General features: G+C 38.5%; 1 protein-coding gene across 1 annotated transcript; it reads right to left on the bottom strand.

Moving 5' to 3' along the window:
• Positions 1-16,746: 16,746 nt before the first annotated feature.
• On the bottom strand, positions 16,747-17,643 carry LOC145040252 (uncharacterized). Its single transcript, XM_078988208.1, has one exon. The coding sequence runs from the start codon at positions 17,641-17,643 to the stop codon at positions 16,747-16,749; it is 897 nt and encodes a 298-aa protein (XP_078844334.1).
• Positions 17,644-21,154: the final 3,511 nt, after the last annotated feature.

The following is a 21,154-nucleotide window of genomic DNA, read 5'->3' as shown; positions in this document are numbered from 1 at the left end:
AAAAGAGGGTGGAAATGGTCCCATAAAGTCAATACCTCATACATCAAAAATCTCACATACTAGAATAGGGGTAAGGGGTATTTGATTCCTGGAGCTTAAAGATCCGGATTTTTGGCACTTTTCACAATGTACACAAAGCAGATAGGAATCATGAAAAATAGAAGGCCAAAAGAATCCACTATCTAAAACTTTCGTAGCTGTCCTTTGGGGTCCAAAGTGACCACCACAAGCATAAGAATGGCAAAAATTAAGGATAGATTGTACCTCTTTTTGCTCAACACACCTGTGAATTACTTGGTCCGCACAGTACTTCCAAAGGTAAGGCTCGTCCCATATATATCGTTTGGCTTCCTTCTTGATTTTGTCTCTTTGCCAACAGGATGAATCTGGGGGAAATTGACTTGTGACCAAGTAATTGACGATATCTGCATACCATGGTGCTTCTTTGGCTGCAAATAGATGTTCATCTGGAAATGTGTCACAGATTGGTATACCATCATCGGGCGGTACAATGCGACTTAGGTGATCCGCAACCAGATTTTCCTTTCCACTCTTATCTTTGATCTCAATATCGAAATCTTCCAAAAGCAACATCCACCGTATTAACCTCGGCTTTGAGTCTTTCTTTGTAAGCAAGTGCTTTATGGCTGCATGGTCCGAATATATGACCACCTTAGTTCCAAAAAGGTATTGTCGGAACTTCTCTAGAGAAAAGAAAATAACAAGCAACTCTTTCTCCGTTGTGGTGTAGTTGCCTTGTGCACTCTCAAGGGTCTTTGATGCATAGTAGATGATCTCGAATGGAAGATCCCAATTTGGCAGTTGAATGATGGGGGCGGATGTCAACAATTCTTTCAAAAGATCAAATGCCTTCTTACATTCATCACCAAACTCAAAATCGGCCTCCTTTTGTAGGAGTTGACACATCGGCACCGTGATCTTGGAAAAATCCTTTATAAACCGCCGATAAAAACCTGCATGGCCAAGAAAAGAACGTACTTCCCGAACATTTGTAGGGTATGGTAAGCTCTTAATAACATCTGTTTTGGCCTTGTCAACTTCTAAACCTTTTTGGGACACCACATGTCCAAGTATCACGCCCTTGTCAACCATAAAATGGCATTTTTCATAGTTAAGTACTAAGTTCGTGTCAATGCACCTTTGTAGAATTTTGGTGAAATTTTGCAAACATTCATTAAAAGAATTTCCATAAACAGTGAAATCATCCATGAAAACCTCTATGATATTTTCGACATATTCTGAAAATATGCTCACCATACATCTTTGGAAGGTCGCGGGTGCATTGCACAAGCCGAAGGGCATGCGTCTATACGCAAAGGTGCCGAAGGGACATGTGAATGTGGTTTTATCTGTTGGGTTTTAGCCATAAGAACTTTCCTATGTGCGCATGCAAAACCCTATTGCTTGGATCTAGGCTTTCTAATAAACATGCTTTTGAATCCAAGACTTCTAATGGCTAATTAGGTTAAACAACAACATTAAAACAGATCTAGAATCATACCTTTGAGTTCTTTGTTGATCTTGTTGTCTTGGAGCTTCTAGAGTCACAATTGTCACTCCTCTAATGGCTTACAAACACCAATAGCAAGCAAGATGATTTAGGAGAGAGGAGAGGGGATGGAATTCGACCAGAGGTTCCTTGCTTTAGGTTCTGAAAGATTGTACACGAATTCCACATCCCAAGGGCCTATTTATACCTTTAGACTCCTTAAGAGTTTCACCCTAAACCCTAATTGGATAATCTTCTCTTAAGGCTATCCAAATCCATTCATAGACATCCTTATGGACGATTTTGAGCTATCCTAAAGCTCTTAGAATCCGTCCAAAGTCCATCCTAATGGATTTATAGTCTAAAGTCTAACTATCAAACAATTGACAGTTTATACCCTCTTATTCAATTAATCTCTTTAAGTCACCAAATTAATACCAATTAATTTATGACTTATATTAATCAAATAGCTAAATATTATTCCTTATAATATTTACTCTCTCTTAACAAATCATCCTTCAAGTTGCTATGGTGAAGGCAACCCAAAAGGACCATGCACAACCGAATATAGTTATAGCCTTAGACACTATTCCAACAGTCTCCCACTTGGATAAGTCTAGTAACTATACAAGTATAATACGGTTTGCAATCGTAGCTCTCAAAGACGCTGTCAACTCTGATCTAATCAATCTTGTCCTTTAGATAAGGGATCGTACAGTCCTCTGTTAGATATCATGCTGACAATCCTATGGAATGGTTAGTCTAACATTTGATTTCTCGATCTCCGATTTATTTGACATAGAACTTAATCGAACACATCAATTCAGTTCTGACTGGGCCCGACACATAAGTCAAATCAAATCATCGAGTGGCCAAGATATCTCTTCTACCCTCTTAGGATAAAATTTACAGATAAACTTCGACTTATATGCATTTACTTATTCATTAACCAACTATACACAACAATGCGTTTTATAACATCAAGTTACTGATGCGTTTTCGCATTATCAATGCACAATCAATTAACAAATAATAAACCATATATCTAGGTTTTAAGACCATATGATATTATCGTCTTGCGATCACCTTTTATATCGTATTCCATAAGGTGATTCCAGCAAGCGCGGGTTTATTCCAATGCTCAAAACCAGTTCATAAGCACTCATGAACGTTGCAGCAACTCTTGCTATGTCTAACACCATTTAGACACTCTACACACCAATTCACGACAATCTTCATTCATATCTACTCCCAACATATGAACTATTGTGGACCATTTGAATAATTCGATTATTCCTAATAAACTCAATTATTCTGGAAGTCAAAACATGCAAAGTGAAACAATAGTTAAACAACTAACATGTGATAGTAACTTTACTCATAAATAAAACTCCTTTATTTAGTCATCAAATGTTAATTACATTTATCTATTATACGTTTCTAATACCATCTAATCTATGCTAATATCATCCTTCAGCCCAATACTCCTAGCATGCTGCAAGTGCTTAACCCTACTCAGTCCCTTCGTAAGCGGATCTGCTGGGTTATCTTCTGATGATATCCTCTTCACTACGAGTTGTCCTTCTTCTACACGATGTCTAATGAAGTGATATTTTCTGTCGATATGTCGAGATCTACCATGATCCCTCGGTTCCTTGGTCAAGGCAACCGCACCTTCGTTATCACAGAAAATCTCCATGGGCTCCTTTATGGCCAGCACAACTCCAAGATCACCAATGAAGTTCTTTAGCCATATTGCCTCCTTCGACGCTTCGCTCGCTGTGATGTACTCTGATTCGCACGTTGAATCAGCTACGGTTTCCTGCTTGGAACTTTTCCATGTCACTGCTCCTCCATTTAGGGTAAAGATCCAGCCCGACTGCGAACGGTAGTTGTCCCTGTCGGTTTGAAAGCTGGCGTCACTATACCCTTGCACCTTCAAGTCATCACTCCCTCCAAGGATTAAGAACCATTCTTTCGTCCTCCGAAGGTACTTAAGGATGTTCTTCACCGCAATCCAATGTGCTTTGCCAGGGTTCCCTTGATATCTGCTAACCATGCTCAAAGCAAAGGCTACATCAGGGCGAGTAAAAGTCATAGCGTACATGATTGAGCCAACTGCGGAAGCGTATGGTACTCGGCTCATTTCTGCTATCTCAGCTTCGGTACTCGGACTTTGAGTCTTACTCAACTTGGCATTTCCTTGTATCGGTAGTTCTCCCTTCTTTGAGTTTTCCATACTAAAACGTTTTAGTACCTTCTCCAAGTAAGTATTCTGACTAAGTCCAATTAGTCTCTTACTTCTTTCTCTTACTATCCTTATTCCCAAAATGTAAGAAGCCTCTCCGAGGTCCTTCATAGCGAAGCACTTCCCGAGCCAGGACTTAACCTCCTGCAGAGTCGGGATGTCGTTTACTATGAGTAATATGTCATCGACATATAGAACGAGGAAGCTTACTACACTCCCACTGGCTTTGACATATACACAAGATTCGTCTTCGCTTCGTACAAATCCAAACTCTTTGACTTTCTCATTGAAGCAAAGATTCCATCTGCGAGACGCTTGCTTAAGTCCATAAATGGACTTCTCAAGCTTACACACTCTATTCGGATGCTTCGGATCCACAAACCCCTCTGGCTGAGCCATGTAAACATCCTCAGCCAACTTTCCATTAAGGAAAGCGGTCTTGACATCCATTTGCCAAATCTCATAATCATGAAATGCAGCAATCGCTAGCATCACTCTAATAGATTTAATCTTTGCAACTGGTGAGAAGGTCTCATCATAGTCAACTCCGGGAATTTGAGTAAAGCCCTTTGCAACCAATCGCGCTTTATACGTGTGTACGTTCCCATCCACGTCGGTCTTCTTCTTGAAGACCCACTTGCACCCTACGGTCTTACGTTCGGGCACGTAATCAACCAAATTCCAAACTTGGTTATCGTACATGGATTGGATCTCGCTATCCATCGCCTCTTTCCATTTCGCAGACTCCGGGCCTGCCATGGCTTCCTTATAGCTATTAGGTTCATCAAGATTTACTAGTGTACCATCACTAATATACGTGTCCCCTTCGGTAGTAATATGAAAACCATAAAACTGGGGTTGAACTCTAACTATATCGGAACGTCTAAGAGGTAAGGATTCGTCAATTGGTTCAACCGGAGTTTCCTCCTCGGGTTGAACGCCAGCGGTGGAGGTTCCTTCATCTATCGACTCTTGAATCTCTTCAAGTTCGATTTGCCTCCCACTGTCTCCTTGGCTTATGAGTTCTCGCTCTTGGAAAACTCCTCTCCTCGCAACAAAGATAACATTATCTTTCGGTCTATAGAAGAGATATCCAAAGGAAGTTTGCGGGTAGCCGATGAAAATACATCGCTCACTTCGAGGTTCAAGCTTGTCGTGAGTATCTCATCTTACGAAAGCCTCGCAACCCCAAACCTTGATATGTGCCAACGAGGGAGCTTTCCCCGTCCACATCTCGTGAGGTGTTTTGGCAACCTTCTTAGTAGGGACTCGGTTAAGGATATGGGCGGCAGTCTCTAAAGCATACCCCCAAAAGAAGATAGGTAGTGAAGCACGACTCATCATAGAGCGAACCATATCCAATAAGGTTCGATTACGCCTTTCTGCCACACCATTCAATTGCGGTGTCCTAGGAGGCGTCAATTGCGAAACTATTCCACACTCCTTGAGATAATCGTGGAATTCAAGACTTAGGTACTCTCCTCCTCGATCGGATCGAAGCATCTTGATTTTCCTGCCCAATTGATTCTCCACTTCATTCTTGAACTCCTTGAACTTTTCAAAGGTTTCTGACTTTTGCTTGATTAAATAGATATACCCATATCTACTATAATCGTCGGTAAAGGTCACATAGAAGCGGTTCCCATCCTTCGTGGTTGATCTAAAAGGTCCACATACATCGGTATGTATTAGGTCTAATAGTCCCTCACCCCTTTCACAAGTACTCGTGAAGGGTGACTTAGTCATCTTTCCAAGTAAACAAGACTCGCATGTGTCATCTTCCCTAAGGTCGAATGACTCCAACACTCTATCCTTTTGGAGTTGGGCTATGCGTTTCTTGTTGACATGTCCAAGACGACAATGCCACAAGGATGCTTTATCCATACTAGTGGAAGAATCAATATTCAAAACATCATTTCCTAAGTTATCAACAATCATAACAGTTTCATATATTCCATTACATGGTATAGCTTCAAAATAAAAGACACCATTTAGATAAGCCAAAATAGAACCATTCTCATTATTAAAAGAAAATCTAAAACCTTGTCTATACAAACCATGAAATGAAATGATGTTTCTAGCCATTTCTGGCGAATAGCAACAATTGTTCAAATCTAAAACTAAACTATTCTTAAGCACCAAAGAATACACTCCAATCTTGGTTACAGGCGACGATCTTCTGTTCCCCATGATTAGATTGATCCTTCCTTGCTCCACATCCCTACTTCTTCTTAGTCCCTGCACATTAGAACAAATGTGATAACGACAACCGGTGTCAAGAACCCAAGAAATAGCATGATTAGAATCGTTAGATTTTATTGCATATATACCTGCGAAAGATGGCTTGATCTTTCCTTCCTTGATGGCTTGCAGGTAATCCGGGCAGCTTCTCTTCCAATGTCCTATCTTGTGGCAGTGGTGGCACTCTGCCTCCTTTGGTTTAGAGCAGGGCTTAGAGGGATCAACTTTGGTCCCACTAGAAGAGGAACCATCTCGGGCTTTCACCTTTCGATAGTTATTTGAAGAAGCTTTCCTCTTCTTTCCCTTCCCTTGACCAATAGCCAAGACAGGAGCAGCAGACGGATTGGGAGTTGGTGCAACAGACTTGTCCTTGAAATTGCTCTCAGCAACCCTCAAGAGACCTTGGAGTTTACTTAGAGTGACCTCCTCTTTGTTCATGTGGTAGGTCATCCTAAATTGATTGTACATCGGAGGCAAAGAGTGAAGCACCATGTCGATCGCCAAGTCTTCGCCGAAGTCAACATTTAACTTGCGAAGGCGGTCGACAAACCTTTGCATCTTTTGCAAGTGCACGGTAAGAGATTCTCCATGACCCATCTTGGCGGAAATCATGTTCGTGAAAATCTCGTAACGCTCTTGTCTCGCGTTTTGGTGGTACCTCTCCAACAAGTCTTGATGCATCTCGTATGGATACATGTCCTCGTAGGACTTTTGGAATTCGGAGTTCATGGTGGCGATCATGATGCAATGTACTTTCGTCGCATCTCGCTCATGGGTTTCAAAGGCGGTGATTTCGGCGGGAGTAGCAACTTCGGGGTTGATTTTCTTGAGCTTCTCGTCGAGGACATACTCTTTATCCTCATAGCGAGCAATGGTGCGAATGTATCTTATCCATTCGCCAAAGTTCGTTCCATCGAAGGTGACCTTTTGGCAAAGGCTCATCAACGTGAAAGAACTAGCAGCAGCGTTGTTTGCGTTTGACATCTATAGAAAGGACAAAGATAGATTAGAACAAGAGTCCCTAATTATCACCCAATAAGAAAAATTAGGGCTAGGATCCAACAATAACATTTACATACTAGAAAAGGGATGCCGTAATCCAACATGCAAATAAATTGAAGGTAAGTGAATGACGATTCACTAATTCTCCATCACAAAACTTAAACTTTTGGTCCTAAGTGTTTTTGAGAATTCCTAGGTTCGGATGAGATTCATTGAACTATTCAATGGCATGTTTAAATCTCGATATGCCCCTCTTGTTTGTGACTGGGATGCCGAGGATCACAAAGCGGGTGTGAATTACCATGCAAATTTACATGGTGCCTTCATTGTTACGATCACCTATTCGATGTGCTGGTAAACCACACACGCTCCATCGAACTATGATAAACAATGAATCACCCTTTGCCACCTTCGCTTAGAACCAATTAGTGTGCCGGTAAACCACACACGCTCCACTAACATCTTAGCAAGGGTAGGTTTTAAACATTTAAAAACATGGAGGATCAAATAACAAATAATTCCAATTAACAATTTAATATTCTAATTATCTTTATTTGATTTATCTTGATTTCTTTGAAGATAATTACCAAAAATAATTAATTATTATCATATAAGGAAATTAAATATTTTATTAGATGATAAATATCTTTAATTAGATCAAGATAACAGTCATATTTATCAAAAAATCGGATTTACATTGATCTAATATGATTAAGGTAAGTTTCCATAAGATAATTATGAAATAATCCCGAATCGGCCATTCCTGACGCTTGGACTCGCCGAGTGCACAAGGGGACTCGACGAGTCAGGCCTACTCGACGAGTCCACCTTGGAACTCGACGAGTCAGTGACTCAAAACCCAAAAAATCGAATTTTGCAGGTTTGTTTCAGTTATTCAAGCAACAATTTAAAGAAAACCAATCTAGGCTCTGATACCACTGTTGGGTTTTAGCCATAAGAACTTTCCTATGTGCGCATGCAAAACCCTATTGCTTGGATCTAGGCTTTCTAATAAACATGCTTTTGAATCCAAGACTTCTAATGGCTAATTAGGTTAAACAACAACATTAAAACATATCTAGAATCATACCTTTGAGTTCTTTGTTGATCTTGTTGTCTTGGAGCTTCTAGAGTCACAATTGTCACTCCTCTAATGGCTTACAAACACCAATAGCAAGCAAGATGATTTAGGAGAGAGGAGAGGGGATGGAATTCGACCAGAGGTTCCTTGCTTTAGGTTCTGAAAGATTGTACACGAATTCCACATCCCAAGGGCCTATTTATACCTTTAGACTCCTTAAGAGTTTCACCCTAAACCCTAATTGGATAATCTTCTCTTAAGGCTATCCAAATTCATTCATAGACATCCTTATGGATGATTTTGAGCTATCCTAAAGCTCTTAGTGTTGGATTAATGTCTAAGTCCATAACTATAATTGGTAAGACTTGACCCGACCCGGCATGGTCCATTTGGGTTGCATGGCATCATGCACTTGGATAGACTATAATGAGAGAAATAAGACACTTATGGTTATTAATATATTATAAGTTCTAGTATATTAATAATAAGAATAATAAGATTATTTAATTAGTATTGATCAAGAATTAATCTAGGATTAATTAAGTGATCAAAAGAAGACTAATTAAATATATGGGTTGATTGTGTAAATCATCCATACTTATATAGTGGGCTAATGCTCCATGGATTATCTAGTTGGGCCAAAACCCATATGATGCTCCATGGATGCTCCATGGTGTATTTGAACCCATGGATCCAAGGAAATGGAAAGTCATGACAATTAGGGTTTACCCTAATTGTAACACTATATAAAGATATTATTCTTCCCAAAATCGGTGACTAGATTATTCTAGAGAGGGCTAACCGATTTTATGAAGTGTAGAATCCTCTCAAGTTATTCCAAGTGTATTTGGTGTTGTGTGAACCATTTGAGGTGTCACACTTGGGGCACTAAGCACTCAAGCTTCATGAAGACAAGCACTATCAAAGAGGTATGTATTCTATCTTGTTATATTCATTATTTTGTATGCTAGATTAGGATAATACCTTGGATGTTCATATTTGCATGTATAATAGAGAAAACATAGATCCAAGGTATTTAGGGTTTCATGTACACTTAAGAGTGTTAGAATGCTCATAACCCAACAGTGGTATCAGAGCCTAGGCTTGTTTTCTTGTTATACCTGCAATAGAAGCTGAAAAATCGAGTTTTGATGCTGTCAGCCCAGCTGACTCGCCGAGTCCATGAAGGGACTCGACGAGTCCAAGGCAAAATGCATCCAACTCGCCGAGTTGAGTTCATGCACTCGACGAGTTGGACCCCAGACAGCATATCTTCGAGGTTTTTGGCTAGAAATGGACTAGGAACATTACCCTAAGGTGTTTTGAACTTATAAACTTGTTTTTAAATGTGGTAATGTTCATGCTAATCGATTTTCAAGATAATTGTCAATAGATTCATGTTTTGTATTAGTTTAAAGGTTAGACTAATTACATGAAAAAGTTTGATTTGAATTATCTTGTTCTTATGAGTTGCTTAGATTAATAGAAAAGTTGAGTGAAAAAAATTGTTTTCAATCCAAATTAATCTAAGAGTTGAGTATAAAATGTGTTTGTGTAACTTATCCTTAAGTTACATGAAGAGTCACATTAAAGACTCATAAAACTCATAAAGTTGGCAAAGGTTACAAAAAAAGATGAAGAGTCTTGTCCTTAAGTTATGGAGGTTCAAGAGTCACTTCATTAATAAATAAATAAATAAAATATGTAACCTTAATTAATTCCATAAGTTATAAAATAAAGAAAAGATTAATTCTTTATTAGTTTAAAGTCTTCCATAATTTGTCCACAAGTTATGGAACTTGAAGAGTTTTTGGATTAAAACTACTTTAAATACATAAGTTATGGAATCAATTAGTTTTGAATAGTTTCAAAACTTGCCCTCAAGTTTTGGAATTTGTAAAGTTTTCTCTTATGAATACTTTAATTCCAAGTTAGCCCTTAGAATTTTAAAAGTTAAAATTCAACCCTTATACTTTATAATATTATAAGTTAATAATATTTATATGTATAAGAGTAAAGTCGGTCTTACCGCTAGTACGCCTCATTCACGAAGCCGGTCTATAAGGTGGGTATAAGGTTGTTGCCTATAAAATGGCAACTTAATGGGTGTTCACTCTCACCCACCGCTCGCTTGACTGGTGGAGGGTCGTTAGCCGAACGGGTTTGACATGACTATAATTCTCCCTTCATTAAAAGTATTAATGATAAAAACTAAGTAACTAAACTTTTAATAATACCCAATCTTAGTTACTTAGAAAAATGTGAATAAGGTGCTAATCCACGAAATTACACTTTGCACTTTGTTTGAGTCGGTTAGTGGAGCGCGTGTGGTTAACCGGCACACTAACTCGTATTTAACAAGGTAGGCAAAGGGTAACTTAATGTTTATCATAGTATCGATGGAGCGTGTGTGGTTAACCGGCACATCGATTGAGGGATAAACACTTAAGGGTACCCAGTAATTTGCATGGTTACTTCACACCTTGTTTTGTGATCCTCAGCATCCCAGTCACAAAACCTGAAGGGCACACTCGAGATTGAAACATGCCATTGAACAGTTCAATGAATCTCAAAAGATCTAGGAGTTTCAAAACCAATTAAAACCTAATAATACATTTCGTTTATCTTGGTGGAAATTGGTGAATCGTCATTCACCTACCTTCAAATTGTTTTATAGCTTGAATTACGGCATACCTCTTCTAAGTTATAAAATAGTTTGTTGGGTCCTAGCCTTAATATTTCATATTGGGTGTCATATTAAGGACTCAAAGATCAGCTATCTTGAATATCTCCCAAAAAGATGTCTGGTTTAGACATTTATGATCTTCCCAAATATCTTGAAACAAGCTTTCCAATTGAAGATGATGTCCCATGGATATCATACTCCTCCTCCAATTATTCTCCCTATCCCACAAGTTCTTTAAAAGTTTAAAGTCACTCAAGCCCTAATGGCAAGGCAAGGTCTAGGTGTGATCACATCTTGGAGATGTAGTCACATATTGACAAGCCGGGAGAGTTGGGTGTCAAAGTCTTGAGAAAGTTGGTGGTTCAATCACCTTCTAAGTCACATAGTGAGTTCTTTTGGAACACCTATGAAATAGACTATGACAAGACCCTTAATGATCTTATCTATTGTTAAGATCAACTTCCTGAAACTTTATGGACATTGACAATGGTGACACTGGAAATACAGAAAAAAAACATTCTCTTCCCAATGGAAAGGGATTGGCCATAGTCAACTCGGTTGAACAAATGGTAAAGAGAAAATCTAAGTCTGTGATAGTCTCGTGTACCATTATCAAAGGGTCCATATGTTTATATTGCCAAAGGAAGGGGCATTAGTTGCGAAGCTGCCAAATTTACCTAAGGATGTTAAGGTCAATAAGATTGACTCTACTTCAGGTAAAGTCCACTATCTAACTCTGTTAAGTTTCTATTCTGAGATTCCTGATACATGATGTGACTGGGTCACATGGTGATGTTTTAAGAATCAAAGAAAAAGTAAAGGAACTTAAAGAAAGAATATGCTGAATCTGATCGCATAGATGGATTTCTATCACGTAGTTTGAAAAATCGGATTCTTGAGCTAATTCTTAGGAGTTATGAGATATTGCTAAGGAATAGATAACAACAAGTTTTTCATATGGGTTGTAAGGATAAGTTTTTCCGCATAGTTTTAAAATAAAAGAAAGTTTTTGATTTTATTTATTTTAAAATATCCTTACAATGGCATTTGAGGAAAAATTGTTGCTTATATGATTCCATTAATAGCAAGAGTGGAAATATGAAATTGATTCTTTCATTTGTGGTAATGTCTAAATTTATCAAATAAAGGAAACATTCTCATCACCCAAGTCTCAATTGGACCGGGACTTGGAATCATGCAAGTTGTATAGCATGATGAATGAGAACTTTCAAGTATTGGAAAAAAAAAATTAAGACTAATTACTTATTCACATGGATGTGTGAGTCAAGTAATGGAGTAAGGGATCGAGTACATAGTCATGTGCACTGATTAAGTCCACCACAAAAGATATAAGGCTATTCGTCATAGTTTACTAAAGCTCAGTAAATATGATTATACTTACAAGCTTAAGTGTAACTCTGAGACATTGGAAAAGGTTCCAATGTAAGGCAGAGCGAATAAGAAGAATCAAATTAGGCAGAAGGATAAAAGTTTCTCAAATCTGAAAAGATGGGAGAGTACTTTAGTATCAGCTTTGTGATCATCTTAATGATTAAGAAACCATATCAAAATTAGTTCTCTAAGGAAGTCTTAGTGCATTCTTATGACTAAGAAGAAGGGATCTTGAATTGTTGAAATGGTTAAATCAAGAAGATGAGTCATACTTCGTTCCAATACAAGTCTTAGAGTCGTACTCCAAGATTGTAATTTGAGTGACATGTCTTAAAGAAGGTTTAAAACACTTATCAAATGTAAGAGTAAAAGTTTTCTACTCTTGTACATTTGAAATTGGTAAGTTGTGATGTTTTGGATAAAACAAAGACCAACTAAGGCCAACTGTGTGAAGTGTTTGTCTTGATTAGAATCCACACTATCTCTTGGATGTTTGACAAGGAAGTCTTATAGGTCAAGAGGACAGTGGGAGTCTTAAAGGTCTTGAAAGTCTCAAGAACTAATCAAGAATAAAACCTAAAGTTCTTCACTAGCACACGACTTAAGGTTTATAACCTATCGTGTTGACATATTCTGTGCCCATTCCAGTTAAAGTTGGCTTTGCATATGAGTTCTTAGAGTTCTCAATGTGTTGCACAACAACTTGGAAGCAATGGTAGGCCCTTGAGCTGCCAGGTGGCAAGAAATTAAGATTGAGTTCAATCCATATGGTTTTGGATTTGTCATTATCCTTGTCTTGTGATTATGGTTTTGACAAATTCATATGGGTAGGAACTCATACACCATTAAATCTAAGTGTCATAAGGTTTCTCTCCGATTCATGAAAATGATGGTGAGGAAACACTTCCACTAAGTAGATTTTAGCTAGATAGCAATTGTGATCTCAAAGTCGTTAGTGGAGCGTGTGTGGTTTACCGGCACACTAACTTGGACTTGTGAGAAATGGCAAAGGTCAAAACGATCAAGACTATGATTACGGCATCCCTTTTCATAGTTCTTAAAATTGTTTTGACACACCCATGAGCTATCTAAGGGAAGGTGTATGTTTTTTGATAAAGTCTTATCAAAACAATCTAGTATCAGAAATCTGAACTTTGGTAAGAAAGTCAATAAAGTATTGATTTCTAGAAGTCGAGCTTTCTGAGTATATGTCAAAGCTAGTGGGAGCATAAGTGTTATGCTAATAATCATCATGTTAGTGGGAGCATGATAATTACGATAAGTATTGCAAGCTAGCAATGTTAATTATAGAAAACAAAAGGTTTCAATTGGGAAAAAGTTGTTTTGCTATAATTAAGGGAGAGGAAATTATACTTCATCTCAAATCTATAAGCTTAGATCGTGAGGTTTTAATCATTTAGTCAAGGATATATATGAATTTCATGTTGGAATGGCTCAACATAAGGAAATTCTGTATATGGGTCCATTATTTGCGTTCTTAAATTCGATTATGATTACGGCATCCCTTTTCATAATCTGAATTATGAGAACTTGGCAAATTGAAATGGAAATGTTATAGCAAAAGACTGGTTTAGTCTTTATGTGAGACATCATGAATAGTGTCCCATATGCTTCGGATATAGGACCGACTACATGTGCTATATTCATCCTTTCTAAAATTTTCCAAATGCCTAGGGCGTTAAGAATGGAAAAGGTTTAGAACTGGATATGACTAAAAGGATTAAACAATTGTCGAGGATAATCTAAGGTTTACCAAAGACTGGTTTCTCAAGGACAATTGGAAGTATAGTGATAATTCTGGAAGGACCATATTGACATAATCTGTAAGGAGGCAACTCTTGCTCAGAAGTGATAGTCGAAATGGAATCTGGAAATGTTTCAAAGTTAGAATTTTCAATCTGTTTAAGATTAAGGAAACTTAATGCAAGAAGGATGGTTCCAAGGACTTGATCTCCTTTGGAATGCTCTGTAATGATTGTCGTTAAGTCTTTCTGACTTTGTGCATAATCATTACAAGAGGATCGATGCATATAAGTTTAGAATCTAACAGATTTCAGTAAATGGCATGAATTTGGAATTCTTGCATTTGCAGTAAGGATTTGGGAGTGTGAAAAGAGAATCATTGAAGTTATGTTCATTTGATCTAGTTCACAAAATAAAGATCATAGTCAAACATATTATGCATACTTGGTGTATGGCATGACTATTGTTTAGAAAACATAGTGTGCATGCTTGGAGCATGGGACAACTATTGTTTTAAATTCAAGAATAATGTTGATAGCTGAAACAATATACAATGAATAATGTGTAATCATATGGTGATAAATAAAAGGAGTTTTATTTATATTCATAAGTTCTGAGACCATATTGGATTCAATTATTATTGTGTTTCACTTTGCATGTTTTGACTTCCCGAATAAACTAGGTTATTCTTCCGGAATGACTAAGTTATTTAAACCATCCACAGTCGGTCATATGTTGGAAGTAGATATGAATTAAGACTGTCATGGGTTGGCTTGTAGAGGTCTAAGATGTTGGACAAAGGGCTACAACACTCATGAGTGCTCATAAGTTCTGAGTATTGGATTCAACCCGCGCTCATTGGAATCACTTCATGGATTTTATCACGAGTGATCATGAGACGATAATATCTTATATTCTTCAAACCTAGAGATATGAGTTGTTACTATGAGTTGGTTGTACATTGATTGCACGAAACTGCATTTGGTAACTCGGTGCTATAAAACGTGTCTTTGTGTATGATTCAACAAGTAGTAGAACAAGCCATATGAGTCGAAGTTTATCCATTCCTTTTACCTTCGGGATAAAAGCGATATCTGTGGGCCCCTCGATGATTTGATGATGACAAATGGAAGTGCTCGGCCGGGCCATGACTGATTTGATTTGTTCAATTAGTCAGTCGTCATAAATCGGAAATCGGGAAACAACAAATGGACAAAGAGAATGATTATAATCCATGTCTCAGTCTATATGATATCTAGAATGGAGGAATATATGATCCCTTATCTAATGGACAAGTCGTTGACAAAAATCAGAGTTCATCTACAAGGTCAGAGTTCGACAGAAGCTTTTGAGAGCTACGATTGCTAGTTGGTTCCTGAAGTCATACGCAATAATAGTTTTAGACTTATCCAAGTGGGAGACTGTTGGATTAATGTCTAAGTCCATAACTATAATTGGTAAGACTTGACCCGACCCGGCATGGTCCATTTGGGTTGCATGGCATCATGCACTTGGATAGACTATAATGAGAGAAATAAGACACTTATGGTTATTAATATATTATAAGTTCTAGTATATTAATAATAAGAATAATAAGATTATTTAATTAGTATTGATCAAGAATTAATCTAGGATTAATTAAGTGATCAAAAGAAGACTAATTAAATATATGGGTTGATTGTGTAAATTATCCATACTTATATAGTGGGCTAATGCTCCATGGATTATCTAGTTGGGCCAAAACCCATATGATGCTCCATGGATGCTCCATGGTGTATTTGAACCCATGGATCCAAGGAAATGGAAAGTCATGACAATTAGGGTTTACCCTAATTGTAACACTATATAAAGATATTATTCTTCCCAAAATCGGTGACTAGATTATTCTAGAGAGGGCTAACCGATTTTATGAAGTGTAGAATCCTCTCAAGTTATTCCAAGTGTATTTGGTGTTGTGTGAACCATTTGAGGTGTCACACTTGGGGCACTAAGCACTCAAGCTTCATGAAGACAAGCACTATCAAAGAGGTATGTATTCTATCTTGTTATATTCATTATTTTGTATGCTAGATTAGGATAATACCTTGGATGTTCATATTTGCATGTATAATAGAGAAAACATAGATCCAAGGTATTTAGGGTTGCATGTACACTTAGGAGTGTTAGAATGCTCATAACCCAACACTTAGAATCCGTCCAAAGTCCATCCTAATGGATTTATAGTCTAAAGTCTAACTATCAAACAATTAATAGTTTATACCCTCTTATTCAATTAATCTCTTTAAGTCACCAAATTAATACCAATTAATTTATGACTTATATTAATCAAATAGCTAAATATTATTCCTTATAATATTTACTCTCTCTTAACAAATCATCCTTCAAGTTGCTATGGTGAAGGCAACCCAAAAGGACCATGCACAACCGAATATAGTTATAGCCTTAGACACTATTCCAACATTATCTTGGTCTTCCGGGGCAACCGGTATTTGATGAAAACCAGAGAAACCATCAAGGCAACAATAGTGGGATTTCCCGGCCAATCGTTTTAACATCTGATCGATGAATGGCAAAGGGTAGTGGTCTTTGCAGGTGGAAGCATTCAACTTCCTATAATCGATACAAACTCTCCACCCGTTTTGCACACGGGTGGGTACCAATTCCCCTTCGAAGTTTTTGACAACGGTGACTCCGTCTTTTTTCGGGACTACTTGCACAGGACTTACCCACTTACTATCAGAAATGGGGTAGATTACACTTGCATCCAAGAGCTTCATGATCTCCTTTTTAACCACCTCCATCATAGGTGGATTCAACCTCCTTTAGGGTTCACGGGATGGCTTGAAGTCCTCTTTCATCAGTATTTTGTGCATGCATAACGATGGGCTCAACCCTTTTATATCCGCAATGGTCCAACCAATAGGTTCCTTGTATTTCTTCAAAATTCCAACTAACTCTTTTTCTTCTTCTCGTGCCAGCTTGGTCGAAATTATCACCAGTAATGTCTCTTCCTCTCCAAGATAGGCATACTTGAGATGGTCGGGAAGAGTCTTCAACTCAAGATTCGGTGGTTGCACTATGGATGGGACAAGTTTCGGATTAGAACTTTTTAGCTTCATGCGGGGTGGTTCGACTCTCATGGGTTGTGCTTTCTCCAAGGAATCAATTACTTCAATCAATTCCTCTTCCAATGTGTACTTGTCAGCCAACTCCTTAATCCCTATCTCATCAAAGTGTTTGCTCAAGATGGTGGTTAGCACATCTTGGCTTGACATCTCAGAGCAATCATTAGTACATGAATCAATAATATCTATGAAGTTTAAAGAATGAATATCGCTAGGATAACGCATGGCTTCAAAGATATTAATGTTGATCACCTCACCATCGAACTCCATTGACAAAGTACCATTGGCTACATCTATTTTTGTTTTTGCGGTACTCATAAAGGGTCTCCCCAAAAGGATGGAGCTCGATTGTCGGGTGTTTTCATCACCCATGTCTAAAACATAAAAGTCAGCGGGAAAAACAAGCTCAGTAACTTGCACTAACACGTCCTCCAATACACCTTTCGGGTGTACCAAGGACCAGTCAGCAAGTTGAATGATGACTCCGGTTTTTGATAAAGGTCTAATTCCCATTGACTTATAACTTGAATAGGGTAAGACATTAATTGATGCTCCCAGATCAAGCATGACACGTGGTACAAAAAGGTTACCCATTTTTCAAGGAACCGTGAAAACACCCGGATCATTGCATTTTTTTGGTAGCCGCTTTTGTAACACGGCTGAGACATTTTCACCAACCTTCACAGTTTGATTTCCTTTAAGCTTTTTCTTAGATGTGCAAAGTTCCTTAAGGAAATTAGCATATCTAGGAATCTGTGTAATGGCATCTAAAAGAGGGATATTGATTTCAACATTTCGAAACATGGCCATGATTTCGTCATCTTCCCTTTCTTTTTTGGTGCTTTCCAGCCTTGAAGGAAATGGAGCTGGTGTGACATTCACTTCGGATTCTATTAGCTTCATGGACTTTGGAGTACTCTTCTTTTCCTTTTCTTTGACAACTTCTTCCACCTCAATCTCTTTCTCTTCTTCTTCTTCATCAGGCATTCTTGGACTTTCATAGCTTTTCCCACCTCTTAGAGTAATTGCACACGCATTATGTTTTGGGTTCTTCTCCATTTGAGAGGGTAGCTTGCCTTGCGACTCCATCTTACTCACGGATTGAGCAAGTTGTGATACTTGTTGCTCCAAGCTTTTTATGCTTGCCTTGGTTTCTTGTTGAAAGCTTTGAGTGCTTGTGGCAAGGCTTTTCACTATGTCCTCTAAGGACATACTTGAAGAACTCGCTTGTGGAGGGGGCTGTTGTGGGTGCCTTGGTTGGTAATTTTGAGGTTGGAAGGGTGGTCATTGTTGATTTTGAGGGAATGGTGGTCTTGGTTGATATTGATGCGATTGATTTTGTTGATAATTCCCTTGTTGATTGCCTCCCTACCCTTGATCATTGTTGCATCGCGGGTCACCTCTTGGTTGCTCATAACCTCTCTGATTTGCCCCAGAATAGCCTCCCATGACTTTTGCTTCTTCATAATCTTCCTCTTGGAGTTGTAGGCACATATCGGTTGGATGGCCCACTTGGGTGCAAATACCGCATGGGCGGGGTGTGGGCTGCACACCTTTGTCTTTGGCCAACATCATGACTACTTTCGTGAGCTCGGACAATTGAGCTTCAATCTGAGGAGTTTGAACTTCTTTTACACCCCGGGGTGCATTCGTGTACCATTCTTCATCATGGCTTGAATGTTTGGAGTCTTCAGCCATGTTCTTGATTAGATTGCTGATTTCAGTAGGAGTCTTGTCGGGTAAAGATCCGCCACTGGAGGCATTAAGAAGCCTTCTTTCCATTGGAGTTATTCCCTCAATGAAACATTGGAGGAGCTGGTATTCGGTAATTCCATGCTTTGGGCATCGAGCACAAAATTTTTTGAACCAATCCCAATATGTGTGAAAAGCTTCTCTCTTGTGCTGCTTGATTCCAATGATTTCCCTCCGTAAGGCGGAAGCTTTCATCTCAGGAAAATACTTGTCCAAGAACAATCTCACAAGATCAACCCAAGTAGTTACCGTCCCCGGTGGGAGGTCATAAAGCCAATCTTTGGCCGCGTCTTGCACCGCAAAGGGGAATGCCCTAAGCTTGATTTGGTCCTCCATGACATTGTGTGGTTTCATACCCACACATACTACATGGAACTCGGTGAAGAACTTGTGAGGATCTTCATTCTCCAAACCTCTAAAAGTTGGGAGTAAGTGGATAACCCCTGATTTTAGTTCCAAATTGGTGGCAGCTGGGTATGTGATACAAAGAGGTTGTTGAGTCACCTCTTGTCTTGATCATTGACAGAGAGTTTTTTCGGGTGGTGGGTTTGGAGGACCTTGATTCCCTCCAGGATTATCTGCCATGGCTTGAGAATTTGGTGATGTTTCTGTAGGTGAACTATTTAGGATATTATGAACAGGTGAAGAAGGTGGAGTGATATTTATAGGTGAGGCTAGTTGTGGTGAGAGTGAAAGGCTTTCTGTTTCTGATGCGGATACACTTGAGAGGGGTATGTCCTCCCAAATGTTGATGACCGGGGGATTGGATGATGAAGAAGTACCGGAAACCGGTTGCCTCTTACGAAGCTTGGCTTGCTTCCTTAACTTCTTTGCAGTCTTCTCTATCTCCGAATCAATTGGCAATGGCGTACCTGTACGAAAAGATCTAGGCATAAACAATTAGTAACACCGTGTCCCCGGTAAGGGCGCCAATTTGTTAGGGGTGTCAAACCCAACAAATAAAGGGGTAGGATATACTCCAAAATAATCCCACTATATTGCACTAAAAGGTAGTACAAGGCAAGCATGGTCGATCCATAGAGACACGAGACAATTGGTCTATACCTATTTGCACAAGGTACTATGGTCACCAATAGTACAGAGTGGGGGGTTTAGAATGTATTGATTAAACAAACAATTAAAAACATAAGCAATCAACTAAATACGTGAATTAAATTCAGAATTTGTAAGAACTCCAACCCCATGTATGACAAGTTAGCAATGTGACTCAAAGATGACACAATATTCGTTCAATTCTATCTAAGTTGGTACTTGAAAGTGCTAATAAGCTCTAACACTTCCCATTCACCATATTAATTAACCAAGACAAGTTCTTTGATTAACCCTAACCTTGTTAACCTAATCTAAACAAGCTCTTAGAATTAGATTATAAGATTGCATGAAGCTTTATGTGAATGTTCCCAACAACACCCAATACTCCTCATAAGCTCGGGAGTGTAAAAGTGTATGAATAAGATTTACACTAAATTCATTCAATAGAGATCATTTTAATGCTTGTTACTCATTCAATTTCACAAAACAATTACGGATTTTGTAAAAGAGATAACTTGAATGACCTAACCCTAATTCAAATGGCCAATAAGAATCATAATTAGAATCAAACATTCGATTGAAACAAAATCAAATTCATTAGATAGAAATTAAGAACAAACATCATGTCATATGATTGAAGTCACTAACAAGAAGTCAAAACATGAAATTGGAGAAATTAGGGTTCTAGCCACACATGGCTAGAACAAGATCACAAGTCTAAAAGATGAAATTAAGTGTAATTACAACTTACAAAAACAAGAATTAATGTTTCCAAATGATTAACGGATAAACACTTGCAAGAACCTTCGAATTCTCTTCTCCAATGGTGCTCTGATATGTTGTCTCTATGTAAAAATGACCCTCAACCCGTAATATGAAAGATAGGAAAAACTGCCAAAAGTTGGTTTCTGGGTCGAACACGGCCCGTGTTAAAATAGGCTAAACTGACACGGGTCGTGTTCAGCAACACGCCCCATGTTTATTTGCACTAAACTGACACGCCCCGTGTCCAACATGGTCAACAGCTCCCATTTTGGTCAAACACGCCCCATGCCCACTTTTCAGTGTAAATTCAACACGCCCCGTGTACCTCTATGACTCCCATTCCAAACTTGATTTTCCAACTTTTTCGTTCTTCGCCCGATCGTCTTGAAATCTTCACCAATGCTTCCCGACAATTCCCAAAGCGCGTTCCAGCCTCCGGTTTACCTGAAAAAGATATAAAAGTGTGCAAATAAGGTTGTTCTAGAGACTAACATGAATATGATAAAATGCAAGGAAAAGGAAGAACAATTGTGCT

This window comes from Lactuca saligna, chromosome 4 (genome assembly GCF_052625555.1).
Source record: "Lactuca saligna cultivar CGN05327 chromosome 4, ASM5262555v1, whole genome shotgun sequence".
NCBI classification, from domain to species: domain Eukaryota; kingdom Viridiplantae; phylum Streptophyta; class Magnoliopsida; order Asterales; family Asteraceae; genus Lactuca; species Lactuca saligna.
Note: the sequence above shows the minus strand (reverse complement) of the source record. Positions and strands in the feature narration are given on the sequence as shown.

What these genes read in the sequence shown, in the direction of transcription:
- LOC145040252 (XM_078988208.1), bottom strand. Translation starts at nt 17,643, where the DNA reads ATGGGTAACCTTTTTGTACCACGTGTCATGCTTGATCTGGGAGCATCA.